Source organism: Aspergillus welwitschiae (assembly GCF_003344945.1).
Source record: "Aspergillus welwitschiae strain CBS 139.54b unplaced genomic scaffold BDQ94scaffold_15, whole genome shotgun sequence".
In the NCBI taxonomy this organism is placed as follows: domain Eukaryota; kingdom Fungi; phylum Ascomycota; class Eurotiomycetes; order Eurotiales; family Aspergillaceae; genus Aspergillus; species Aspergillus welwitschiae.
In genome coordinates, this window is record NW_020798709.1 from 767,488 (window position 1) to 787,130 (window position 19,643).

The following is a 19,643-nucleotide window of genomic DNA, read 5'->3' on the forward strand; positions in this document are numbered from 1 at the left end:
TGTTTAGTGGCAGATTTTTTCTTACTAGGAACTTACCTTATGTAGTTATTGTTTCACTGTGAGTGAAGACCAATCCGGGAATAAGACATTTGCAATCAATCACGAGTAATAATGCATATCACTAGTTTAGCCTTACACTTCACGGTACCTTACTTCAATCGTTCAATATTGAACAACAGAAAACAAACCATTGTCATGAAGACACTGGCCATAATAATATCCACCACTGATCATGGGGTACATCTTATGTCACAAAAGAATTTTCTCTCATGTGTTTCTTACTGTTGTTCTCTGTTAGGCTAACAATTGTGAAAAAGGTTTTAGATGAGGGACCAACATCAGTCAATAGTATATTATCTTTAACCTCCAAGTTACTCCAAAAAGGGAAATTTCGGGAGAAGGCTTCACTTTATCGGCATCCGCCGCTCAGGAACTCCGCGTGGGAATGGCCTCTCAGCAACTTCCCAGAGATGATCGGAGACGACAAATTTACCACCATGACAGAGGAAACTCCGAAGGTTTCAATCCAATGCCTCAATGATAGCCAATATACTCTTCTTCTAATAGGCTCCGCGGCGGCATTCTATGCATCAAGCATGTGACTCTACACCTCCCTTAATCCCTCAACCTAACGTGAGCCCATGCAACCCAACCACTAAGTAAATTGGGGTAATATTTCTGGGGCATACATTCTAAATGCCACACAAGGAACGCTACGAAGGAGAGTATATACAAATAAGCAGCCATGATCCACACAGACCCTCTATGGAACTCTATTCCGGTACTAACTAACTGCAGCTTTACTTAACGCCATGAGAACATGTAGTGAAAGCCTTCAGTCTTAACAACAATCGCCGGGTTGGCTACTGTTTCTACTAACTCGCTCACTCGGAGTATATTTCTGAACGGAGTTGTGAGAAATGTCTCTAAGATTGGACCCGAGGCAATAAGCAAGTTGTGTTTGAACAGTAGCACAGCATATCCAGAGCTTTCTGCCATACCTACACTCTGAGTAATGGTACTGAAGAGACAAGTGCAAGATGGCGGGCAGTTTGAGAATGATGACACAGTCTGTCTATCCGCGGACAATTTAGAGGGAGGCATTCCCAGATTCCACTTTTGTGTAAAAATCACCGGAATGTAGGCACTATAGGTTTCTGGAGGAACAGGTAGTCCTTTGCCTTGCGATTTCAGCTCCTCGTGGTCGCGCCACCCATCCTTTCAATCATAAATACGCCTGCCTCTCCGACCTGGCTGCTGATTCTAGCTCCCCATCCAAATTCTATGTGCATCTCTTCTATACTGGTGACATCAAAATGAGACTTCTTGCGGCCCTATCCTTGCCCGCCTTCATGGCAAGCTTGACTGCAGCGCAGTCTACGCCTTTTGAGCACGTAAGTCAAGTCCATGAGCATCACGCGCCATTGCATCATTGCATCTTGGTCGCTTTTTCTCTGTGTGTGGTACTTACTGGCGGTCCAGACATTGCTCTTCCCATTGGCAAATTTTCATGGTAGTGATGGCACCGCTGTCACTAGTATTGGTGGCTGCATCACTCTGCCTGGGTGAGTGCCACTCTTTCCTTGTCCTAACACCTCATCCTATTATGAAGAAAGCAATTTACTGACTACTGTCTGCTGCAACATAGAGATGCCCCTATTGGATCTGTCCGCGTCGCATCGGATGAGTTCTGTATTCTGTACCCGTATGACTGCGCGTCTGTCCCGCTCCAATTGATCAATCAACTCACAAAAGTAGGAATAACTACTGTCAGGGCGACACCAGCCAGACAATTTCTGCAAACGTTGCTCAATTTCCAGACTCTCAGACGTGGATTGGTATCAGCTGTAGCTCTGGCAATCCTGATAGTTCTGATGGATTTGGTCCCTGATAAATTACTGCCTGGTTATCCTCAGTTATAGGGCCTACCGAGTCACCTCATCAGAGCTTGTTTTGGCTTGAATATTGAAACACATTAGTCCTTCGTATTTCGGGAATTCTTGAGATGCTTCTGAAAGTAAACAATAAGATTTTACTCTTTATCTAATCTACTTAAACTAGGATTCTGTATTTTCTCTCTTTGTACACCTCAATACTAATACTTCACGCAGATCTGCTGACAGCGTCATAATTGAGCAAAGGCAGAGATTCTCATGACCTCATAACACTTGTCAAACGGCGGCTTTGTCGGCATCTCCCAACTCAGAGAGTGGTGCACGGGAACGGTCTGGATTCACGGCAGTTCCCTAGGATTAGTCGGAGACGATGACAAGGGAATTGGACTTTTCCGACCGACTGACGAAGGGCAGTTTATTCATCAGAAAAAGTATAAATACCCCCAAGGTTTCAAGTTTCCCGGTGTTCTGCCGTACAGATACAAAGATTCACCTAGCAGGCACTTCAATTTGCCCATGGCCTGCTACGTGGCCCGTGATTCTTCATGTGAGTCGTCAATATTGAATTAACATTCTAGTGGTCTTAGAACACGTATATAAATGCCCCAGACCTCCTTCTCAGTCGCCTCCGTGGCCGAATACATGATTTTCCTTTCAAGACCGCCGACATATTTGAGACTAAACTCGAGCTTCCTCTCGTCAAAAGCACCATTGTCGAGTGACTTGCTCGAATAATCCCAACTGATAGCATCACCTGCTCTCCCAAAGAACATCTACCATTAGTGGCAAAAATGGCGTAATACGCAGGGCAGGGGTATTGTTCAGAAGACTCCACCGTCAATTCCGGTGGTGGTGTCTCTAGACGAATAGCCAACATTTCATGAACTTGGCTTCATCGTTGAGCTTTAAGGTTATTATTCAGACCGTATTCGGAGACAAGAAACGTCATTGTGGCTCAGTCTGAGATCGAAGGACACCAGCAGAAACCAAGCACAAATTCAGCCTTCACGCGGACATGCCAAGGGTCAGAATCATTGACCAACAAAAGGACAGTATCACGGCCCATGTCATTGCTCGAGATCCGTGCAGTGATGCTAGGTGAATAGAAGCTTCACATCCTGCTCACAGATATTCCAGTCTCATCTAGAAGGCAGACGCAACTGTGCCGAGAAATCTCTCCACAAAGAAGGGGGGTATTCTTGCGACATTGCACCAGATCTATGACCAGATCAGCTTGAATTAAGTCTCGATAAGTAAAAGTCACCTCATTTTTTTGAGTTACTTGTGGTCTCCACTTAGTGCCTGCTCTTCCTCGATTTCTTCAAGCAGTTATCACGATGTGAGGTCTTGAAAGAGGAGTGACTCTAAAATACGTCGTTGATCCGGCATATCAACATGAAAAGAATGGTATGAACGTGCTTCACATCCGGTATCGAATGGCTCCTGTGCTAGCCCCTCTACTACGTACTACTGCATTCAGCGTACAGGCTTCCCGTTTGATTTCAACAAGGCCTCCAAGGAGATGCGCTCCTTCAATCATGCCGTGTTTGACCCTGGGGGATTCATGAATACGATGCTTCCGTCATATCTGGCCATGGAAAATGTGGGATGTGACCCAGGATATAGGTGTTACAAGGCGCAAAAAGAGCAGAATGAAACTCAACAAGTTGCAATTGAAACTGAACGCATCTGGGAACTCCAAGTCCAGGAAGAGGACTTGTTACATATAAACGTTGCCTTCCCTCTGACGAAGCGTTGCTCAATCTTTGTCTTCGAAACTACGGTCATGACCGTGGATCCCACTATAATAACGAGCATAGATGCCTCTCCCTCATTTGCTGCAGCGCATGCAAACCAGGATATACTTCTGTGACGTGGCCAAGGAGCTTCGGGCGCCACCTTACAACGAGCTGTTGCTAACGCCGTTATCATGGCTGGTCGGCCGTCCCTGTATGATGGGCTTATTCTCACAAACGCTTTCACAGAGTTTGCAAGTGGAAAGCAATGCAGAACTCACGCTTGTATATAAAATTCAAGAACGTGGCACAAGAATTACAAAGAAAAAAAGTACTATATACACATATGAAGACATGTCGCAGCTGCCTAGTCAGTTACCTACGCAATCAACCTTTCTTACCATGACTTTTGGTATTTGACCTTCTCTCAAGCATAATTACCCCTGCGTTATTTACTTGGACGTGGCTGGGATCTTTACAAATTTCTTCAGCATCATTTCATCAGATGATACCATGGCCATTCGGAGTGTTCAGGGAGGCCTGAGCCCTTTCCTACGGCGCAGATTATCTTCGAGGGACGCCACATTCCTCTCACCAATAGCGACAAGTAGCAGGTATTGCCACTTGGGACATGAGGCACCATATAAATTACCATAAGTCCGAGCTTTTTCAAAGGCCCCATCTGTGCTATGGCGTGGGATGAATGCAGCCTGTCTCTTGAGCAGAAGCATAGCGATGACAAAGATGCGCTCCAGGCACTCCGCGAAATGAGAAAGTATCCGGCTAGGGGGGCCATGAGGCTCCGATCTGGGGTATTCAAATCAGGTGCGCCTCGAGCGGCCGTGGAAGTGTTTGGCATACCAAACTAGGATGACGAAACTACGAAGTCAGTATCATCGCCATGCTATAACTCAGTATGTAACAGCATGACTTGGCAATACTATGCTACCAGAGGATGCGCAAATTGCAGATCGCACTTTCTTTGTCACATTCTGTTCACCTCTTCGCTGCTATTCTAAAAGCTCGCCAGTGCCCTCAGACTCGGCGGTATGGGGGAGCTATGGGTCTGATAGCTGTTTCCCTTTCGTTGGAACCAGACATCAAACAAGACAATGTTGGAGAAGACTTATAGATTCTGCCGCTGCATGCTGTTATTATGAGCTACCCATTAGGGCCGCCTTTGCGACTTTTGCAGCAGCTACAGTATTAATTATCGCAGGCATGGCATTCCTCGAAACTACATATCTCAGTTAAGCCCGATAGGCTAGTCGAGATAATTTCTGTGACCACTGCAAGGGCATTGATTCGGCCCCTGTTTATAGCGGCAAAAAGCACTTGACCAATAAGGAGCTTTTTTAACTATATATCGGCTGAAGCCGAATTTTCCGCTCAGTGCGACTTTTACCCATTATTCGCTGATATACAATCCACCAGGGTGTCTGTCTTAACAATATAAACCAATGTGATTTATTTGTTCCCTGTTGTGCGCTTGAAACCCTGTTTCTGCTCTTATATACGACAGAGGAATGGCTGCAGGATTGCTGGCCATGGGCAAGACCTGGAAATATAATCTTCCTGTTGCTCTTCGACATGGCCATTGTTCCCTACATATTGTCATTCATCATACCCTCATCGTTACAACATCTCCATTTCCGAAGCTGTCCAGAGACCGAAGTAGTTGTCAGAGAGCTCGAACGCTTGGTCCGTGAGTCAAGTCTTGGAACGCCACTGCGACAATTATGGAAGACGTCGAACTTCAAACACAGGGGACAGAAACCTTGCACGCTGACTATTCTTCTATGTACCTCACACTAGCTGCGACTATCTACCTATTCATTTTTCCCCTTTATCATCAAGTGCTGCATAATGCCCATATCGCTCACACACGACGCGATTCACGATGTCTTTCCCGAACGCTTTCCTTGACTTTCTGCTCGAAGACCTTCCAGGCGATAGATCTTGGCAATGCTCTTCCCAAAACAAGTCTCAAATGATCTTGTTCAAAGTATGACCGACAGGACACATTTTCCTGACTTTCTGTCAGATCATCAAATGAGATATGCTGTGGATTTTGTCAATAACCGTGAGACGAAACCACCCCAGGGAAGAGAACGAGGAAGAAATTATACCATAAACATGTACGTCTGATTGAAAAGACATTGAGTTCAGGTTATGAGCCCGATGCTTGTTTCTGAGATTCCTCCACTGCACAGGATGACTTGAAACCAGAATAATAAACATGGTATTCTCGCTTCTCGTGAATGAGGGCACCATCTGGGGACCACTAGAGTTCTCAAGCAGATTAAATGCCCGGGTGCTTGCTGCTCATATACCTCAGGGATGCCGCATATCTTCGGGATGCAATGAGTATGGTCCTCTGGTTGCTTAACATGCAATACTATATTATCCGGGAACTATTGCTTCTTTTCAAGCCCCCAGCTATTTAAACTGATGGAACAACACAATTTCCTCAATTGGGAAGGTAGTATCAATGCCATTGGCCAATGTTCCAGATCATTGCGGTACCACAGGGCTTTCAGAAAGCATTGACGCCAATGTTGCAATCTCGTTGGTGCAGACTTGGGTCCCTCTGTCCTATCGTCCTCTCCATGTGCGTCTCCAGCTACTTATACGCCATCCCGCACTGGCTGGATAAGCCAGCGCATCATGCATGGAAGCTCCAGTACACACTGGGCACTATGTGTACTGTGCGGCCGAGATACATTCACCAAGGCAACGAATGCCCTCCTAGCAGACTTTCTGAGACTTGCTTACATTTTTGTGGCTACCAGATTTAGAGCCGTGAGCACATGGCGACGAATTGATTGGCATTGAGGAGCTCAGATGCCGCCTAATGAAACGTCGCATCCCATGAAGATGAAATTCGTCTCTGGGACTGCCGTTGTCTTTAATGCCAAATTGTTCGCTTCCGTTCTTCCAGTCCACCTAGGAAAACTCCAATTATGGGCTTAGTGAACCTTCCTGGGAGGTATGGCTCGTCTGACCCAATCCGTGAGCTCTCTCCTGATAAAAAATGGAATAAAAGGAAAGAAGGGAAAGAGCTGAAAACGGCAATCTTCGCAGAAAGAATTGGTCTGTATATGGAAGGGTCCTAGTTATCGGACTGGATTGAAATCTCTGAGAACGCTCGGCGATGCTCACAGGCCACCCTGAGAGCCATTTTACCGCTCTCTTCCACGAGTTAAGTTTCGAGGAAGGACATGTCCACATCAGTCTTCTGTGACTCCATGCATTGATCTCGACCCTGAGACATCCTGTGACGGGCGAAGATGCATACGGTGGGCCTCCTTCGTAGCTGACGACGAGTGTATCGTCTCTCCAACTATCTGGTACTGATCCTGTTTTTATGGACCTATATTCATGTGGAAGTAAAAGCGTTCTCATTGAATACTACATCAATATTATCATCATAGTATCTCAATGCAACGGGCAGGGGCGGGTTCAATTGTATGTATATGATCGACCTAGATGTCGAGAGTGTGTTTGTGTTCGGAGGCCATGTATGCAGAGGTAGCAAAGATCAGGTAGTGCCAAAGATCAAAGTTTCGAAGACGCCCCTTCCACGTCAAACTCGGTGGTGCAAAGTAAGAAGGTATCCCTCAAAGCCTGTAATACATCAGCACTTGTAGTCCCTATCTACCAGACACCAAACTTACCGATAGTCTATACTTCTCGTTGATCTCCTGGTAGTCCTCCCCAGCAAGCATATCACAAAAGTGCCGGATAGAAGGATAATGCACGATGGATATCTCATTCCACCAATCCTCCTCCCTTCGGTCCCAATCTCCTCTCGAGTCCACATCATCCGCAGTTCCAGACTTTGGCTTTACCACATTACCCACAATCTTTGCATCTCCGCCTCTCTTTCCGGCCACAGGAATGAAAGACTGGCCATATTGGTAGTAGCTCTTCTTCCCATTTGGGTGGTTGAAATGAAGCAGATTAAGCATTGTGACGGGTCCCGAGTGCTGAGGTGTAAGCTTATCCATGAAAGCAAGGAGATCGGGCGAGAGTTCCAGGCTTTGGGAAGTTGGTTTGCTGCGTGCCTGATCTAAGGATCCAGTCAATGGGACGGATGAAGCAGTGCGCTTGAGGGATTCGTCTCGTGAGGCGTAGGTGGCGAGAAGTTTGGAAGGTATTCCCACTGTCACATGGTACTGGGACTTGATCTGAGATTGAATAGTAGAGGGGATCGGAGGTGAATCCGTGGGCGTTTGGATGAGAACGAGGAGATCCCATGGCGTCTTGGTTAGGATATCCTGGTCGAGTATCGTGGGACGAATCACGGCATCTCGCGGTCTAGAGCTTACGATCACGTTGCGAGAGGAGCGGAGAGACTTGAGAAAGGCATTTGTGTCCGTATTTAGCGCAAGCAGGTAGAGTGATGCAACTGGCATATTGGGCTGTAAGTTGTATAGAGGCCGAAATAAAGAATCCAGTGTTATCTATAGGGAGTTTTAGTGTCACCCAGGATGCTGGTCTCAGCTGATGCAGCGTAGGCCAAGACGTCGTCGCCTACTATGAGAAAATGTTTGTAAGTCAAAGCAAGGAGATACAAAGTTATACGTAAATTTTAGATTGATGAGAGTGATAGTGAGAGAGACGCGGAGATGGCGGAGATGCCTCGGTTGTCGGTCCCCCGCACGTCACGTGGCTCCCCACATTTCCTGCATCATCCCTTTGGAGATGTGCAGACTACACGCAAGTTTATCCGTGACAGAAACCACTTCGGGATGCCGACATCGTCAGTACTTTACACTTAAGGGCGGTTGCATGAGCTTGTCATTGTATTATATATCAGTTCTCCAGGAAGAAACGGACCATGTCATGCCTTCTAAGGATGGATCCTTTCCGAAAGGAGCTATGACGCAGCGGTGGACGGCTCACTGGGAGCTACTACGTCTTGGAGAAACGGGAGAGAGTTGGGAGTCCTATGATGGCATGACCGGCAGTTAATAGGTCATGGAAGCCGCAGTTGCATAGGAACTGTGTCTGTCTGGCATCGGAGCCATGCCGTGAAGAGAGATCTTCTCCGGGATTCCAGCATTCGGGATGGCTTCTCCGAATGGCGGAGATGCGAATAGCCTAATTCCCTCCTCAACTACCCCACATCTCCAGTTTTGGCCGCTTGCGGAACAGACTTTATCCTCCACTACCTTCGATTACAAACAATGTTGGTTTCGCATAAATACCTGAGAGCCATGGACTCCGTTACCGCAGCTAAACATCTTCACTGGCGCAATGAGGAGCCGTACGTTCATCACAATCCTGGGCTTGCTGTACAGCTGTGTACCGGCAGAGGCTAGTCTCACTATACTCTTCCAGAATGACGGCAACTGGACAACACATGCTGAAAAGCCCAGCGCCCTTCTCGTCAACAATGCCTTGACCTACCAAGATGCGCAGGCAACCTGTGCGCAGTACAATGAATCACTTCTTAGTTGCAAAGAATATCCAGACTTTCATTATCCCTTCACATACCAACAATATTTGAAGAACATTGGCTCTGACCAGCTCTTCTGGTCTTCTTGCAGCTCAGACCGTCCGACGTCTTGGAATGGAGAATTAGTCAATACCTCCTCGACTGCAGGTCTTCCCTTCCTATGCTCTAATTCCGCTGGGTTCGTCAATCAAGTGGATACCGATTATTCTCACTTCCCAAGAGTCAACGCCAGCGCCAATGGAGTCACTTTTGAGGGTCTGCGCGACCATATGGCATTCCGGTTCATGGGGATCCCCTTCGCCCAGCCTCCTGTGGGAGAGCTACGCTTCAAGTACGCCCAAGAATGGGCTCAGAGCTCCTACGTCAACGCCACCAGATACGGCCCTGCATGTATCCAATCTGGCTGGTATGACGGAAACAGTTACGGCCTCAACCCCTGGGGAAATAGCGAGGACTGCTTGCACCTGAACGTCTACACCCCATCTCTTCCATCATCCAAAGATAAGACCAACTCCTCCAGGCCAGTCATGCTTTGGATCCACGGTGGCGGCGAGACCTCAGGAACCGGTGCCGACTCCACCTTCGACGGCGACAGCTTCGTCAGCCGCAACGACGTCGTCCTAGTCACCATAAACTACCGCCTCAACATCTTCGGCTACCTGAGCCTCGATGACTCCACCATCCCTGGCAACTATCAACTTACTGATAAGATTGAGGCTCTCAAATGGGTCCAGAAATACATCCGAGCCTTTGGCGGAGACCCCAACAATGTGACCATCTTCGGTCAATCCGCCGGTGCTTCGTCCGTCATTGATCTCCTCACTACCCCTAAAGCCAACGGCCTCTTCCAGAACGCCATCGGCCAGTCCATCGCCGGCCACGTCGAGACCTCCAACGCTTCAGCTGCTGCTATTCTCCCTTACATTCAGCCCCTCTGCGGTAGCACTACAGGAACTCAGCGCCTCAAGTGCCTGCAATCCCTTCCGGCTGAAACCCTCCTCAACATCAGCTCCTCCGTAACCTGGGACACCGTCATCGACAACCGCTACATCTTCGACTACCCACTCACCCAGATCGCTAAAGGCGTGATCAACAAAGTCAATTTCATTACCGGCTTCATGCCCGAGGAGGCGCAATCCATCCTCCAAACCACCATCTCCCCCAACGCCACAAATTTTACCACCACCCTCCAAACCCTCGTCAGCAGCGGCTCCATCACAAAGTCCGAAGAGGACGCTGTGCTCTCCTCAGGCCTCTGGAGAAACTATTCCACCCCCTACAACGCAACCATCCACGTTGACTCCCCCGCCGGCATGACCTGCTACTCTAAGGAATTTGCCTCCGTCGGCGCAGCATCCCACGCATACAACAGCCTCTACGTGTACCTGCACCAGCGCGCCTATGGCTTGAACTACTATGACTGGTACGATCTCTGCACCTACCCCGTTGGCAAGCCCGACACACCTTACTACAAATGTCACTCCGGAGATCTGTATGAGGTGTTCGGGACGTACTATCTGTTCGGCTTGCCGGTCCGTGCGCCGGAGGATATCTATTATACCAATATGGTACAGGATATGTGGGCAGCCTTTGCCAGACGCGGAGATCCGAATGTTGATGAGGGGTATCTTCGCGCAAGGGGATACTTCAGCAGCCTGAAGCTTATGGAAAGGTGGCAGTGGGATGAGTTCACGGAGGGAAGTGGAAGTAAGAACGTGGCTAATCTGCAGTACCCCGTGCCATTTTACTCGGGATTGCCTTATATGGAAGAGTGTGCTGTTTTGGGCCTGGAACATACCAATTAGAGAGATATAGTGTATTTTGTTAGATATGATGTTCAGATATTCACTCTACTTAGCCATTGTAACTTCATGTACAGGCGATGACTAGTTGTTCTCTTTCCCAAGCCTTTGAAAGCAAAATTGTACTTATGTTATTGTGGGCGTCATGGACCCCGTGGACCCGCCTATCCTACCGGTGCAAATAGAAAATCGATATGTTAAGCTAGGAGCAAGGTAATGCTCCACACATTCTACCGTGTGCTCCCCGATTTTCCAGGACTCAGAAAAGGAGCCAAAGGAATAAGGCCTATACCTGGAATTAGGGTACCAGAGGGTTATATCGACCTGTTCGACAGGAGGAAGGACGCCTCAGTTGATGGGATGTGCTCTTCGTCGAAGATCGGGCAAAAACAGGGCGCGGAATGTTCGAAGATATGTGTGGAGGCTGAGGCTTTAGCCTAACATGAGTTGAAGGAATCCAAATGTTTATTTCTCACGAAAGGACGGTTATGAGATTTGTTATGCTGTCGCTGATTTGTGTTGGTAGTCTATGATATCTTTGCGGTCGTCTCCACTTGGTCTTTCAAGCAACTACTATGTCTCTTCCCCAAAATAAGGTCAAGTCGTAAGATAAGCATCAGTAGCTAGTATACACTGTCAATATCTCAGCTATCTAAATCGAAGATCTTGGAATGTTTCGCCTCTCGAGACTCTCCTATACCATTCCATAACCACCCATAATAGCAACAACCTCAAATTCCCAGCATTAGAAGGCCACCATATCTCCGTCTGCAAAATCTCAGTGCTTCATTCAATAAGGCTTCCATATACGTATAGGCAGTGATCAGTCCATTCCATCTCTCTTACCTCGGATTCACATATTCAATCGAAGATGACTATATTCCCTCCTTCATCGACATCACCGAGACTGGCATATTCATTACTCCCTAATACTAGCACTCCTGGACTATTCACAAAACTATGCTCTCAATGAAGCCGCTCGGTCAACTTCCTACCAATATTCATCGTCTAGATAGTTTTCCTTCACCAGCTTGCTATCACCATCGCATCCAGTAGCCCTCGCCCTTGGGGTATAAAAATCTCTCTCATTTCTGATCTCAATCTCTTTCTTCTTCTCATCTCTAACGCCTTCTTATATTTTCTTATATTTCAATCTTCTCTCTTTTGATCAAGAACTAAGAATAAGCAACAATAAAAGTAGAGATTCGTTATCTTCTATGTACATACAATCAATACTAGCATATAGCGAGCCTTGCCCTAACATCGATTGACGGCTTACCCTAAGGACTGAGCCTAGGACACCAACTATATGTTGACAGATAGCAAAATCACAGGTAAGAGTTTTCACGCAGACAGTCTGATAGACTATCTTCTTCAGTTCCTATCTTGGCGGGAGTTGCTAGCTAATAGGCTTTCTCGTGTCGCGTATGCTGTTCGAGTCAATCAATTGAGAACCAGATGCATGCGCATATAATGGTTACGTTATACTAAAAGCTAACGTCATAGAAGTACATGAGTCTGTATTACTTTATGCTGTTATGTCCAACAGGGCCTAAGGATCCCAAGATGGTCCATCGTGTGACTCCTCTTTCGAGGTTTTTCACGCCCTTAGAAGAAGGAAAGGCAAAACAGGGTTAAAAAGCCACATCAGAACAAAGCAGTAAGCGCTTGTTTTCACAAACAAATTAAGCGTATACAGCCTTATATTTACAATAGGTACAATGGCTCCCGGGAAGAAAAGTCTTATAGCTTAAATGTGGATAAACCTATATGAATGATCTTCCAGATCATCTTCTGGGGAAAGGCCTTTCTCGAGGTGGAAAAATCAGAAGGTAAGTTCTTTCTAATACTCTATCTACAACAACTACCATCTGGTGTTCTTGTAACCTCGTGATATATGTATCCTATCCTTCTTTTATGTACAGCATGATGAAGTCCAAATTCCAGTCATTCGACCATTGAGGATCTTCTCTATTGGATGTCTACTTCCCTTCTAACGCCATAACTGTATAAAGATATATCTTTCCAAACCTCGACGAAAACAATCGGTTTTTTTAATTGTTTTTTAAGACAATTAAAAGGTAAGTTTTCTCGAAATGCCCTCTTCAAAGGCCCAAAAGGTCAAATAGGTTGAGAATCAACCCAGCATCAATGGCTACTTCAAGAGGAAGCAGGATGAGGTCAGGGACCCCATTCCAGCTACATCTCGTCCGATCAAACGTCACGAGGTCTGCGACCTTAATTATGGCTCGGATGGGGATTGCAGGGGTTGCAAGGATAGTGTCCAGAAAGTACAGCTGCCATCAGGTAGGTAAAAGTGTTCGCAAGATGGACAGTGCCCAGAGGGCCTCAGCTTCACGCCTGGAGTAAGAGGATAGTGAGACGGAAAGTTTCAGTAACGCGTACTATAGTTCAGATGAATACCTTGACCTCATCATTGACTGGAACTGGACGTTGTCAACGAAGAAGTTGGATACAATGAGTACATTGTCGGGTCAGACGACGTCGATGGTGAGGCTATATTCGATGAAGTCATAGGTGATTGATTCAAAAACTAGCCTTGCTGTACCTGTCAATACGGACACAGCCTTCGCAGATATTCTGCAGAGTCTACTTGTCTGTTTGATGTCATGTGCATCTAGTAAAGATGTTACAATCATGTCTGAGGATCTTAAGCCAATAACAGTTGGTTATTGGAGACTCCTTGATAGACTGTCAATGGACTTCTGCCGTGAATCCTAGAGGGAAATTCTGGGGAAGCCTGATGTTATCAGAGAACCAAACGGTAATTGCAATTAGGTGACTTTAATGTCCCTTTCTCTTGTCAATGGCAACAATCGACAAGAAGTCTATGCAAACTTTTCAACTGGTGGTATATATCATCCGACCAAAGCTGGTTGCGATACTTATATCGGTGCAACTAATTAATCAATTTCAGCGTCCAGTATCGCAGCACATGGAAATGGCAAGAGGATACTCGTCCAACCAGAATGCTAAAACCTTGCATTACCGGCAAATTAGTCGGAAGGATGTTCAGACTAACTTATGGGAATCTTTGAACGGTCTTTGGTATTCCAATACAACGAGCGATATCTATTGACACTTGAGAGTACATTCATGATATATAACAGTACATACCGTTTCCCAGCTATACTTACTTCAATGTGGGCTACCGAATCCTTATATGATGTATTAATGGTGTTTCTTCGAGAATGTCTAGAACTCCTATCTGTGACATAGTGTGGAATGAAAGCTTAGCTTTCATACCAAGGATTCTTTGATGAACGTGCAAGGGTATCGTCTCCGTGCATTAATTCAGCATATAGGGTTGGAATATATGTCAACTCTTTGCTTTCAGATGAGAATATCTCACGAGCTGAATATCAGAATGCTGGGATTTTCTCGACTAGCCTCTATGGCTACGATGAAGTAAAGGATTATTAGGCCAAGCACGGTGGCGCGAGCTGCTCGGCAGATTATCATTACAGAAAGGGGACTGGTCCTTGCACATCAAATCAAGGGAGCTTCGGGGGGATTTGGGAGTGTTAGATAATAATGGAGCAAGCTGTCTTCTATGGGCTGCACTAACTTACCTTAATCGGAGATTTACATTATATGAACTGAATTTCGTGCTATGCCAGCCCTTCATTAATCCTTTCCCAGGCCACCGACAACTCTTCGTAGACATTCAGCCTTTTTTCGACGTAAATACGCCTTGATATCGGATCTGGACCTACGATGTTCAAATTGGATTTGATAGCTCCATGTTTGCTCCAGTTTGTCAGTGGAACAGATGAAAAGTGGCTCCCGTAAATTAATATTTCAATATCGTAGTCTTAGACTTCCGGTCCATCATGCTATAATGCCACGTCACCGTCATAGGATATAGATGCTGGTGATCTTCAACTTCAACTGTGTCAATGATTCACAATGAAGATTCCATGCAGCAAGATCATGGCATATCTTCATCCTGGTCTGCGGACGGAATTTATGAAGTTGATGCAGAGACAATCAGGTGGGTTAGAATAGAGATAGTGTTTCGATCTCTGGTCCATTATATCTAGGCGACACGTATATAAATCGATGTATAAAATGCTCTGACGCCTGTGACTGTAGGACTCAAGAAGTCTCTGACTGGTTAGAATTATATCTGCTAATATTGATAGAGATCGATCATAATTTTGCTCCAACTTATTGGTTTGTAATGGGATGAGTCGTCTCAAGATTTGTGTATGCTTCCAAGCCTCACTTCATCGAAGAATAGAAGAATCTCCGGGTGACCCAATTCGGAGGACTGAGAGTCGAGTCTGAGCACTGAAAAGAGAAATTATACAACAAGATGTGCTGGAAACTGTCGGTTGAATCAAGGTGTCAGATATAGAATTGCACAAAAAAGGGTCGGGCTCGGATCCATTCAAGGCATCCGAAGGGATCGGTAGAACCGTAATCACAAATCTGGAGAGTAAAGAAAGAGGATGAAGGATATGAGGCTGAAGGGAGAGGCCACGAAAGGCAGGGTGTCAGGTGATTTGCGTCTTCTTGCATGTCAGACTTTCGTCTCAGCTACTACGATCATCACCACCATCACCATCACCATCACTACTACTACTACTACTACTACTACTACTACTACTACTACTACTACTACTACTACTACTACTACTACTACTACTACCATGCCTGGTACTACTACTACTACTACCATGCCTGGTAAGTACTACCTCAGAAGATCCCACATCATCTCATACTTATCAACCCGTACTTACTGTCTCCTTTTTAGCCAACGAAGTGAGTACACTCCCAAATGCCTCGTATCCATATTCCCCTCACTTCCAGTCATTGACGGCGGTGTTTATTCGAGTATATAACATCACTCACTATCCTTCATCCTTCTCACCGCAATATTTCTCACTTGTCATATACTTGGCCCTGATGCTGACCGATATTCATTGTAGGAGCAGCAGCAGCAGCAACAGACCGGGCCGGGGCCCGCCGAAATCGTTAGTACATGATATTATGTCTTCCATAATGATATGGTCTAATGATATACACATAGACCCCGGAGGAGGCCGCCGCCAAGGCGAAGAGGCGACGGGAGCTGATGGAGCAGTTTTTTTCGCCAGGAAGATGATTATATACGTCACCTCCTCGACCTCGAGGAAAGAGAGGCGTATTGGAGGGAGAGGGAGGAGAAACTGAAGAAGGAGCTGGAGGCCACTCAGGCATACCTCCGCCATATCCGGGAGGAGCTGGGGGAGTTGGAGGGGGTTACCGACGAGGACGAGGATGAAGACAACTAAATCTGAGAATTTGTTTTCCTTTCTTAATTTACTTCGAAACTTCCTGAGTAGATGTAGTCAGTCATATTCCAAATCTAGACGTAGCAAGACCCATTCGAACTACGAAGCCCGTAAGGATGTCCAACAGCCACTATTACAGTGATGCCTCCGTCCCCGAGACGGCCGCGGCACTGGAGCACCTTGCCCGTTGTCAGGTTCAACCATGCGGATAGCATCGCGCCGTATAATGGCGTGGTTGCGGTGACTGCTAACCCTCAGGTTGTTTCGGAGGAGGAGGTACAGGATCCTGCGTTTCGGAAAATCATGGAGCAGTGTGAAAATGTTGCGGAGCTGATTGGGGCTACAGCTCCGATTCGAGTGGATATACGACGGTTCAGCAAGGGATCTCCTTTCGCGCTCTTTGACATTAACATGAAGCCGGTAAGTCTGCTATGTTGTTTGTCTTGTATTGGGATACTTACGTGAGGATTGCTACAGAATTTGACTGGCCCCGGGCGTCCCGGGCGCGAAGATCGAGCAAGTTTGACTGCTCTGGCAGCGGCAGCTCTTGGCTGGGACTATGGGACTTTGCTGGAGAATATTCTACGGACGGCTCAGCCTTTCGATGTCTTTCGCAGTTATTGCAGTCCTTTAAAATAGTCGTAGATGGGTATTTTGAGGAGGACATATGTATATATTCGGACCTTATTAAAATATAATGAGTGTGGCTAAGAAATTAATTGAATGAGACGCTTGATGTAGAATGTAGAGATGACGTAGACAATCTAGGTATGCCACAATTATAATAATACAATTTTCAACTAAGGATATAATACGACTTCACGTTAGGGTGAAACACCTGTATAATATTGTTTGAAATTATTAGGTGTATTCGGACTTATACAAAATCACTATTCTTGGGTTAATTCTTGATACCATACAATTCCGACAGCCGCGTAATTTTGAAGTCATACGGAAATACTCCGCTGTTGTCAATCACCTTTCACGTTCCTCGGTTGGCCACTTCAAAAGAGATTAAACTGAACGCAGTGCAGCTTTTGTAGCAGGGTAAAACCCTTTGGCTGACCGTGATTAGATGTGGTCATCTTGGAATAAATGAGTTCCAAGAAAGAGCAGCTCTTGGTGACAGATCATTATGTATAAAATATTTTATCCATGCTATCCGAAGGTTTGACTTCCATAAGGATTACCAGTTCTTATCCCATGGAAATAGTCCCTTGTTTTCCTCATACTTGCCTCCTACCGGCCTATACATCGGCCACCACACAAATGGCAGCAACAACTCGTTCAACTCGTTACGCTTTGGAGTTTCGGGGAAGCTCGCTAGCGTGAATTCTCGTTGTCTCCCTTCTACAAAGCCCCATTTGCTGTATAGCTCACGCCCGATTTCCGTAGCATCTATGTAAGACTCCAGGTTCTTCTCTTCGGCCTTCTGAACACCCCACTCCATCAACATGTTGCCCACACCACGCCGTCGGTAGGTAGGATGCGTGAAGCAGATATCCAGGACTGAACACGTAATTGGATTATTAGTTATCTTGTCGGTAGAAGAAGCTACAAGAGGAACAGGGAAACGAACAGACATGCGGTTTGTTCATGTATGTCATTCGCGGAACGAGGAACTGCCCCATAAGTGCATTGGCAATATTACGGGCCTCGCCTGTAGGCCACCAATTGCACTCCTCGTCGGAAGTGACGGTATAAGGGTTGGTCTCGTAAATGTGCCAGCAGGCAGCGCCAACGATTTTGCCAGACTCCACATCGATCACCTTAATCCATTGGCTGGAGGGGTCGGAGCGGTGCCAGTGTATTTGGCGCTTGACGGCATCCTGAATGGCTGTGTCGCGGGCAGTAGGTGAAGAACCCTGGATGGGAAAGAAGAGATTTTTGAGGTTGCATTGCGGATTCTCATAGGCATCAAATTCACATCGGACGAGTTCGTCGAATTCGGAGTCCGAAGCCACTACGGTCAGCTTGAAGGGCATTCTGTAAGACCGAAGTTGTCCAAAAAATCAGAGGATTTCTCTTTTCCTCGATGCTGTATGTCAGTGTTAGCCCTAAGGAGCAAAATATGGGGGATACGTCGTACGAAGTCGTTTTAGGGAGAGGGCGAGGGCGAGGCGCGGGGTAAATCAGTCTTTCTGGGTAACACTAGACGTTGCCAAGTGCGGTGTTGGATTGGGTTTTCTGTTGACCCGATTGCTGAGATAATAACGAGCTGGGATCACATATCTACTTGATTTTCTAGGACGGTCGATGGCCTACTCTTTCCGTTTTAGTGCTCACTCTTCGCTGCTTTTTGCTTACTGAGTAGATCTGAGTCACGCCCTGAGTAGTTTGAGGTGATCACTAAGCATAAAGTAAGTAGAAGACTGAGTATTCTAAATAAGTAATCTTAATAAATTATATTCTAACTAATAATTATTTTCTTGCCCGCTTCTCTACTTATAGTCTACTTTTTTCTATTATACTTCTTTAAAATCCAATACTACCACCAGATCTCTTTCTCTAGTAGAAAAATTGTCGAATGGCCGTGGTGGAACTAAACCTAAAAGAGAAGGCGGTCTAGTACCACTAGGCCTAATAAGATATGATCTTCCCTAAGCGGAAATATGTGGATCTGGTCAGATGACACTAGTCCCAATTAGGAAACTAGATATCAAAATAATAAAGGTAAATACAATTGACAAACTAGTCAAAGGGAAGCAAACCACCTTCCTAAATAGGAAATGTCGGCTGGTAAACCTATTCTATTACTAATTCAATTCTTATTGAATTATCAAAAATCAACAAATCCAGAAAAATCCAGATCGACTATATTTCCCATACAAATTGTATGGAGTTTCCAGCTCAAAAGGAAAAATATGGGCCAGACCCTTTCAAATTATTATATGATTACTTTTATATGTGAATCCTCGTGTTTCTTGATATCATGATTATCATTTCAATCATTCACTGTCTTTGTTTCTGCTTTTGACCCTACTTTTGACCCCGCTTTCTTTGTCTCACGATCAAAAATCAATGATCTAGATCATCAGTGAATTAAGCATAAATAGGGCCTCTTCACCCCTAGCTGACCCTCCCTAAGCAAGTCAAGCCATTCCATTCACTTCCTATCTTAGGATCCACTTATTTCCTGTCGGATAGCGGTAGTGGCACTAAGCCTAAAAGAGAAGGCGGTCTAGCACTACTAGGCCAAAGGGGGTATGATCTTCCCTAAGCGGAAATATATGGGTCTGGCCAGGTGATACTAGTCCTAATTAGAAAACTAGATATCAAAAAATAATAAAAATAGATGGTCAGATCAAATAATACTAGTTCTAATTAAAAAACTAGATATTAAAATAATAAAGATAAATATAATTAATAAACTAGTTAAAGAAAAATAAACTATCTTTTTAAATAAAAAATAAATAAATTCTAAAATAGAAAATAAATAAAATAAC

General features: G+C 45.6%; 6 protein-coding genes across 6 annotated transcripts; 4 read left to right on the forward strand and 2 right to left on the reverse strand.

Annotated features, from left to right (window-relative positions):
• Nucleotides 1-1,316: 1,316 nt before the first annotated feature.
• BDQ94DRAFT_170307 (uncharacterized protein) lies at nt 1,317-1,891 on the forward strand (the record flags this gene model as incomplete). Its single annotated transcript, XM_026771461.1, has 4 exons — nt 1,317-1,394; nt 1,483-1,565; nt 1,649-1,705; nt 1,759-1,891. 4 exons carry the CDS (start codon nt 1,317-1,319, stop codon nt 1,889-1,891), a joined length of 351 nt encoding a protein of 116 aa, XP_026626749.1.
• A 5,298-nt stretch (nt 1,892-7,189) lies between these two features.
• Nucleotides 7,190-8,049, reverse strand: BDQ94DRAFT_170309 (uncharacterized protein; the record flags this gene model as incomplete). Its single annotated transcript, XM_026771462.1, has 2 exons — nt 7,190-7,258; nt 7,309-8,049. The coding sequence occupies 2 exons, from the start codon at nt 8,047-8,049 to the stop codon at nt 7,190-7,192; spliced, it is 810 nt and encodes a 269-aa protein (XP_026626750.1).
• Nucleotides 8,050-8,753: 704 nt separating this feature from the next.
• Nucleotides 8,754-10,902, forward strand: BDQ94DRAFT_178693 (Carboxylesterase family-domain-containing protein; the record flags this gene model as incomplete). The annotated part of the gene is made up of 1 exon (XM_026773177.1): nt 8,754-10,902. Exon 1 carries the CDS (start codon nt 8,894-8,896, stop codon nt 10,898-10,900), a length of 2,007 nt encoding a protein of 668 aa, XP_026626751.1. The 5' UTR covers nt 8,754-8,893.
• Nucleotides 10,903-15,573: 4,671 nt separating this feature from the next.
• Nucleotides 15,574-16,197, forward strand: BDQ94DRAFT_170311 (uncharacterized protein; the record flags this gene model as incomplete). Its single annotated transcript, XM_026771463.1, has 4 exons — nt 15,574-15,607; nt 15,678-15,757; nt 15,853-15,897; nt 16,021-16,197. The coding sequence occupies 4 exons, from the start codon at nt 15,574-15,576 to the stop codon at nt 16,195-16,197; spliced, it is 336 nt and encodes a 111-aa protein (XP_026626752.1).
• A 141-nt stretch (nt 16,198-16,338) lies between these two features.
• Nucleotides 16,339-16,836, forward strand: BDQ94DRAFT_170312 (uncharacterized protein; the record flags this gene model as incomplete). Its single annotated transcript, XM_026771464.1, has 2 exons — nt 16,339-16,617; nt 16,675-16,836. 2 exons carry the CDS (start codon nt 16,339-16,341, stop codon nt 16,834-16,836), a joined length of 441 nt encoding a protein of 146 aa, XP_026626753.1.
• Nucleotides 16,837-17,383: 547 nt separating this feature from the next.
• Nucleotides 17,384-18,182, reverse strand: BDQ94DRAFT_170313 (GNAT family N-acetyltransferase; the record flags this gene model as incomplete). The annotated part of the gene is made up of 2 exons (XM_026771465.1): nt 17,384-17,706; nt 17,777-18,182. The coding sequence occupies 2 exons, from the start codon at nt 18,180-18,182 to the stop codon at nt 17,384-17,386; spliced, it is 729 nt and encodes a 242-aa protein (XP_026626754.1).
• Nucleotides 18,183-19,643: the final 1,461 nt, after the last annotated feature.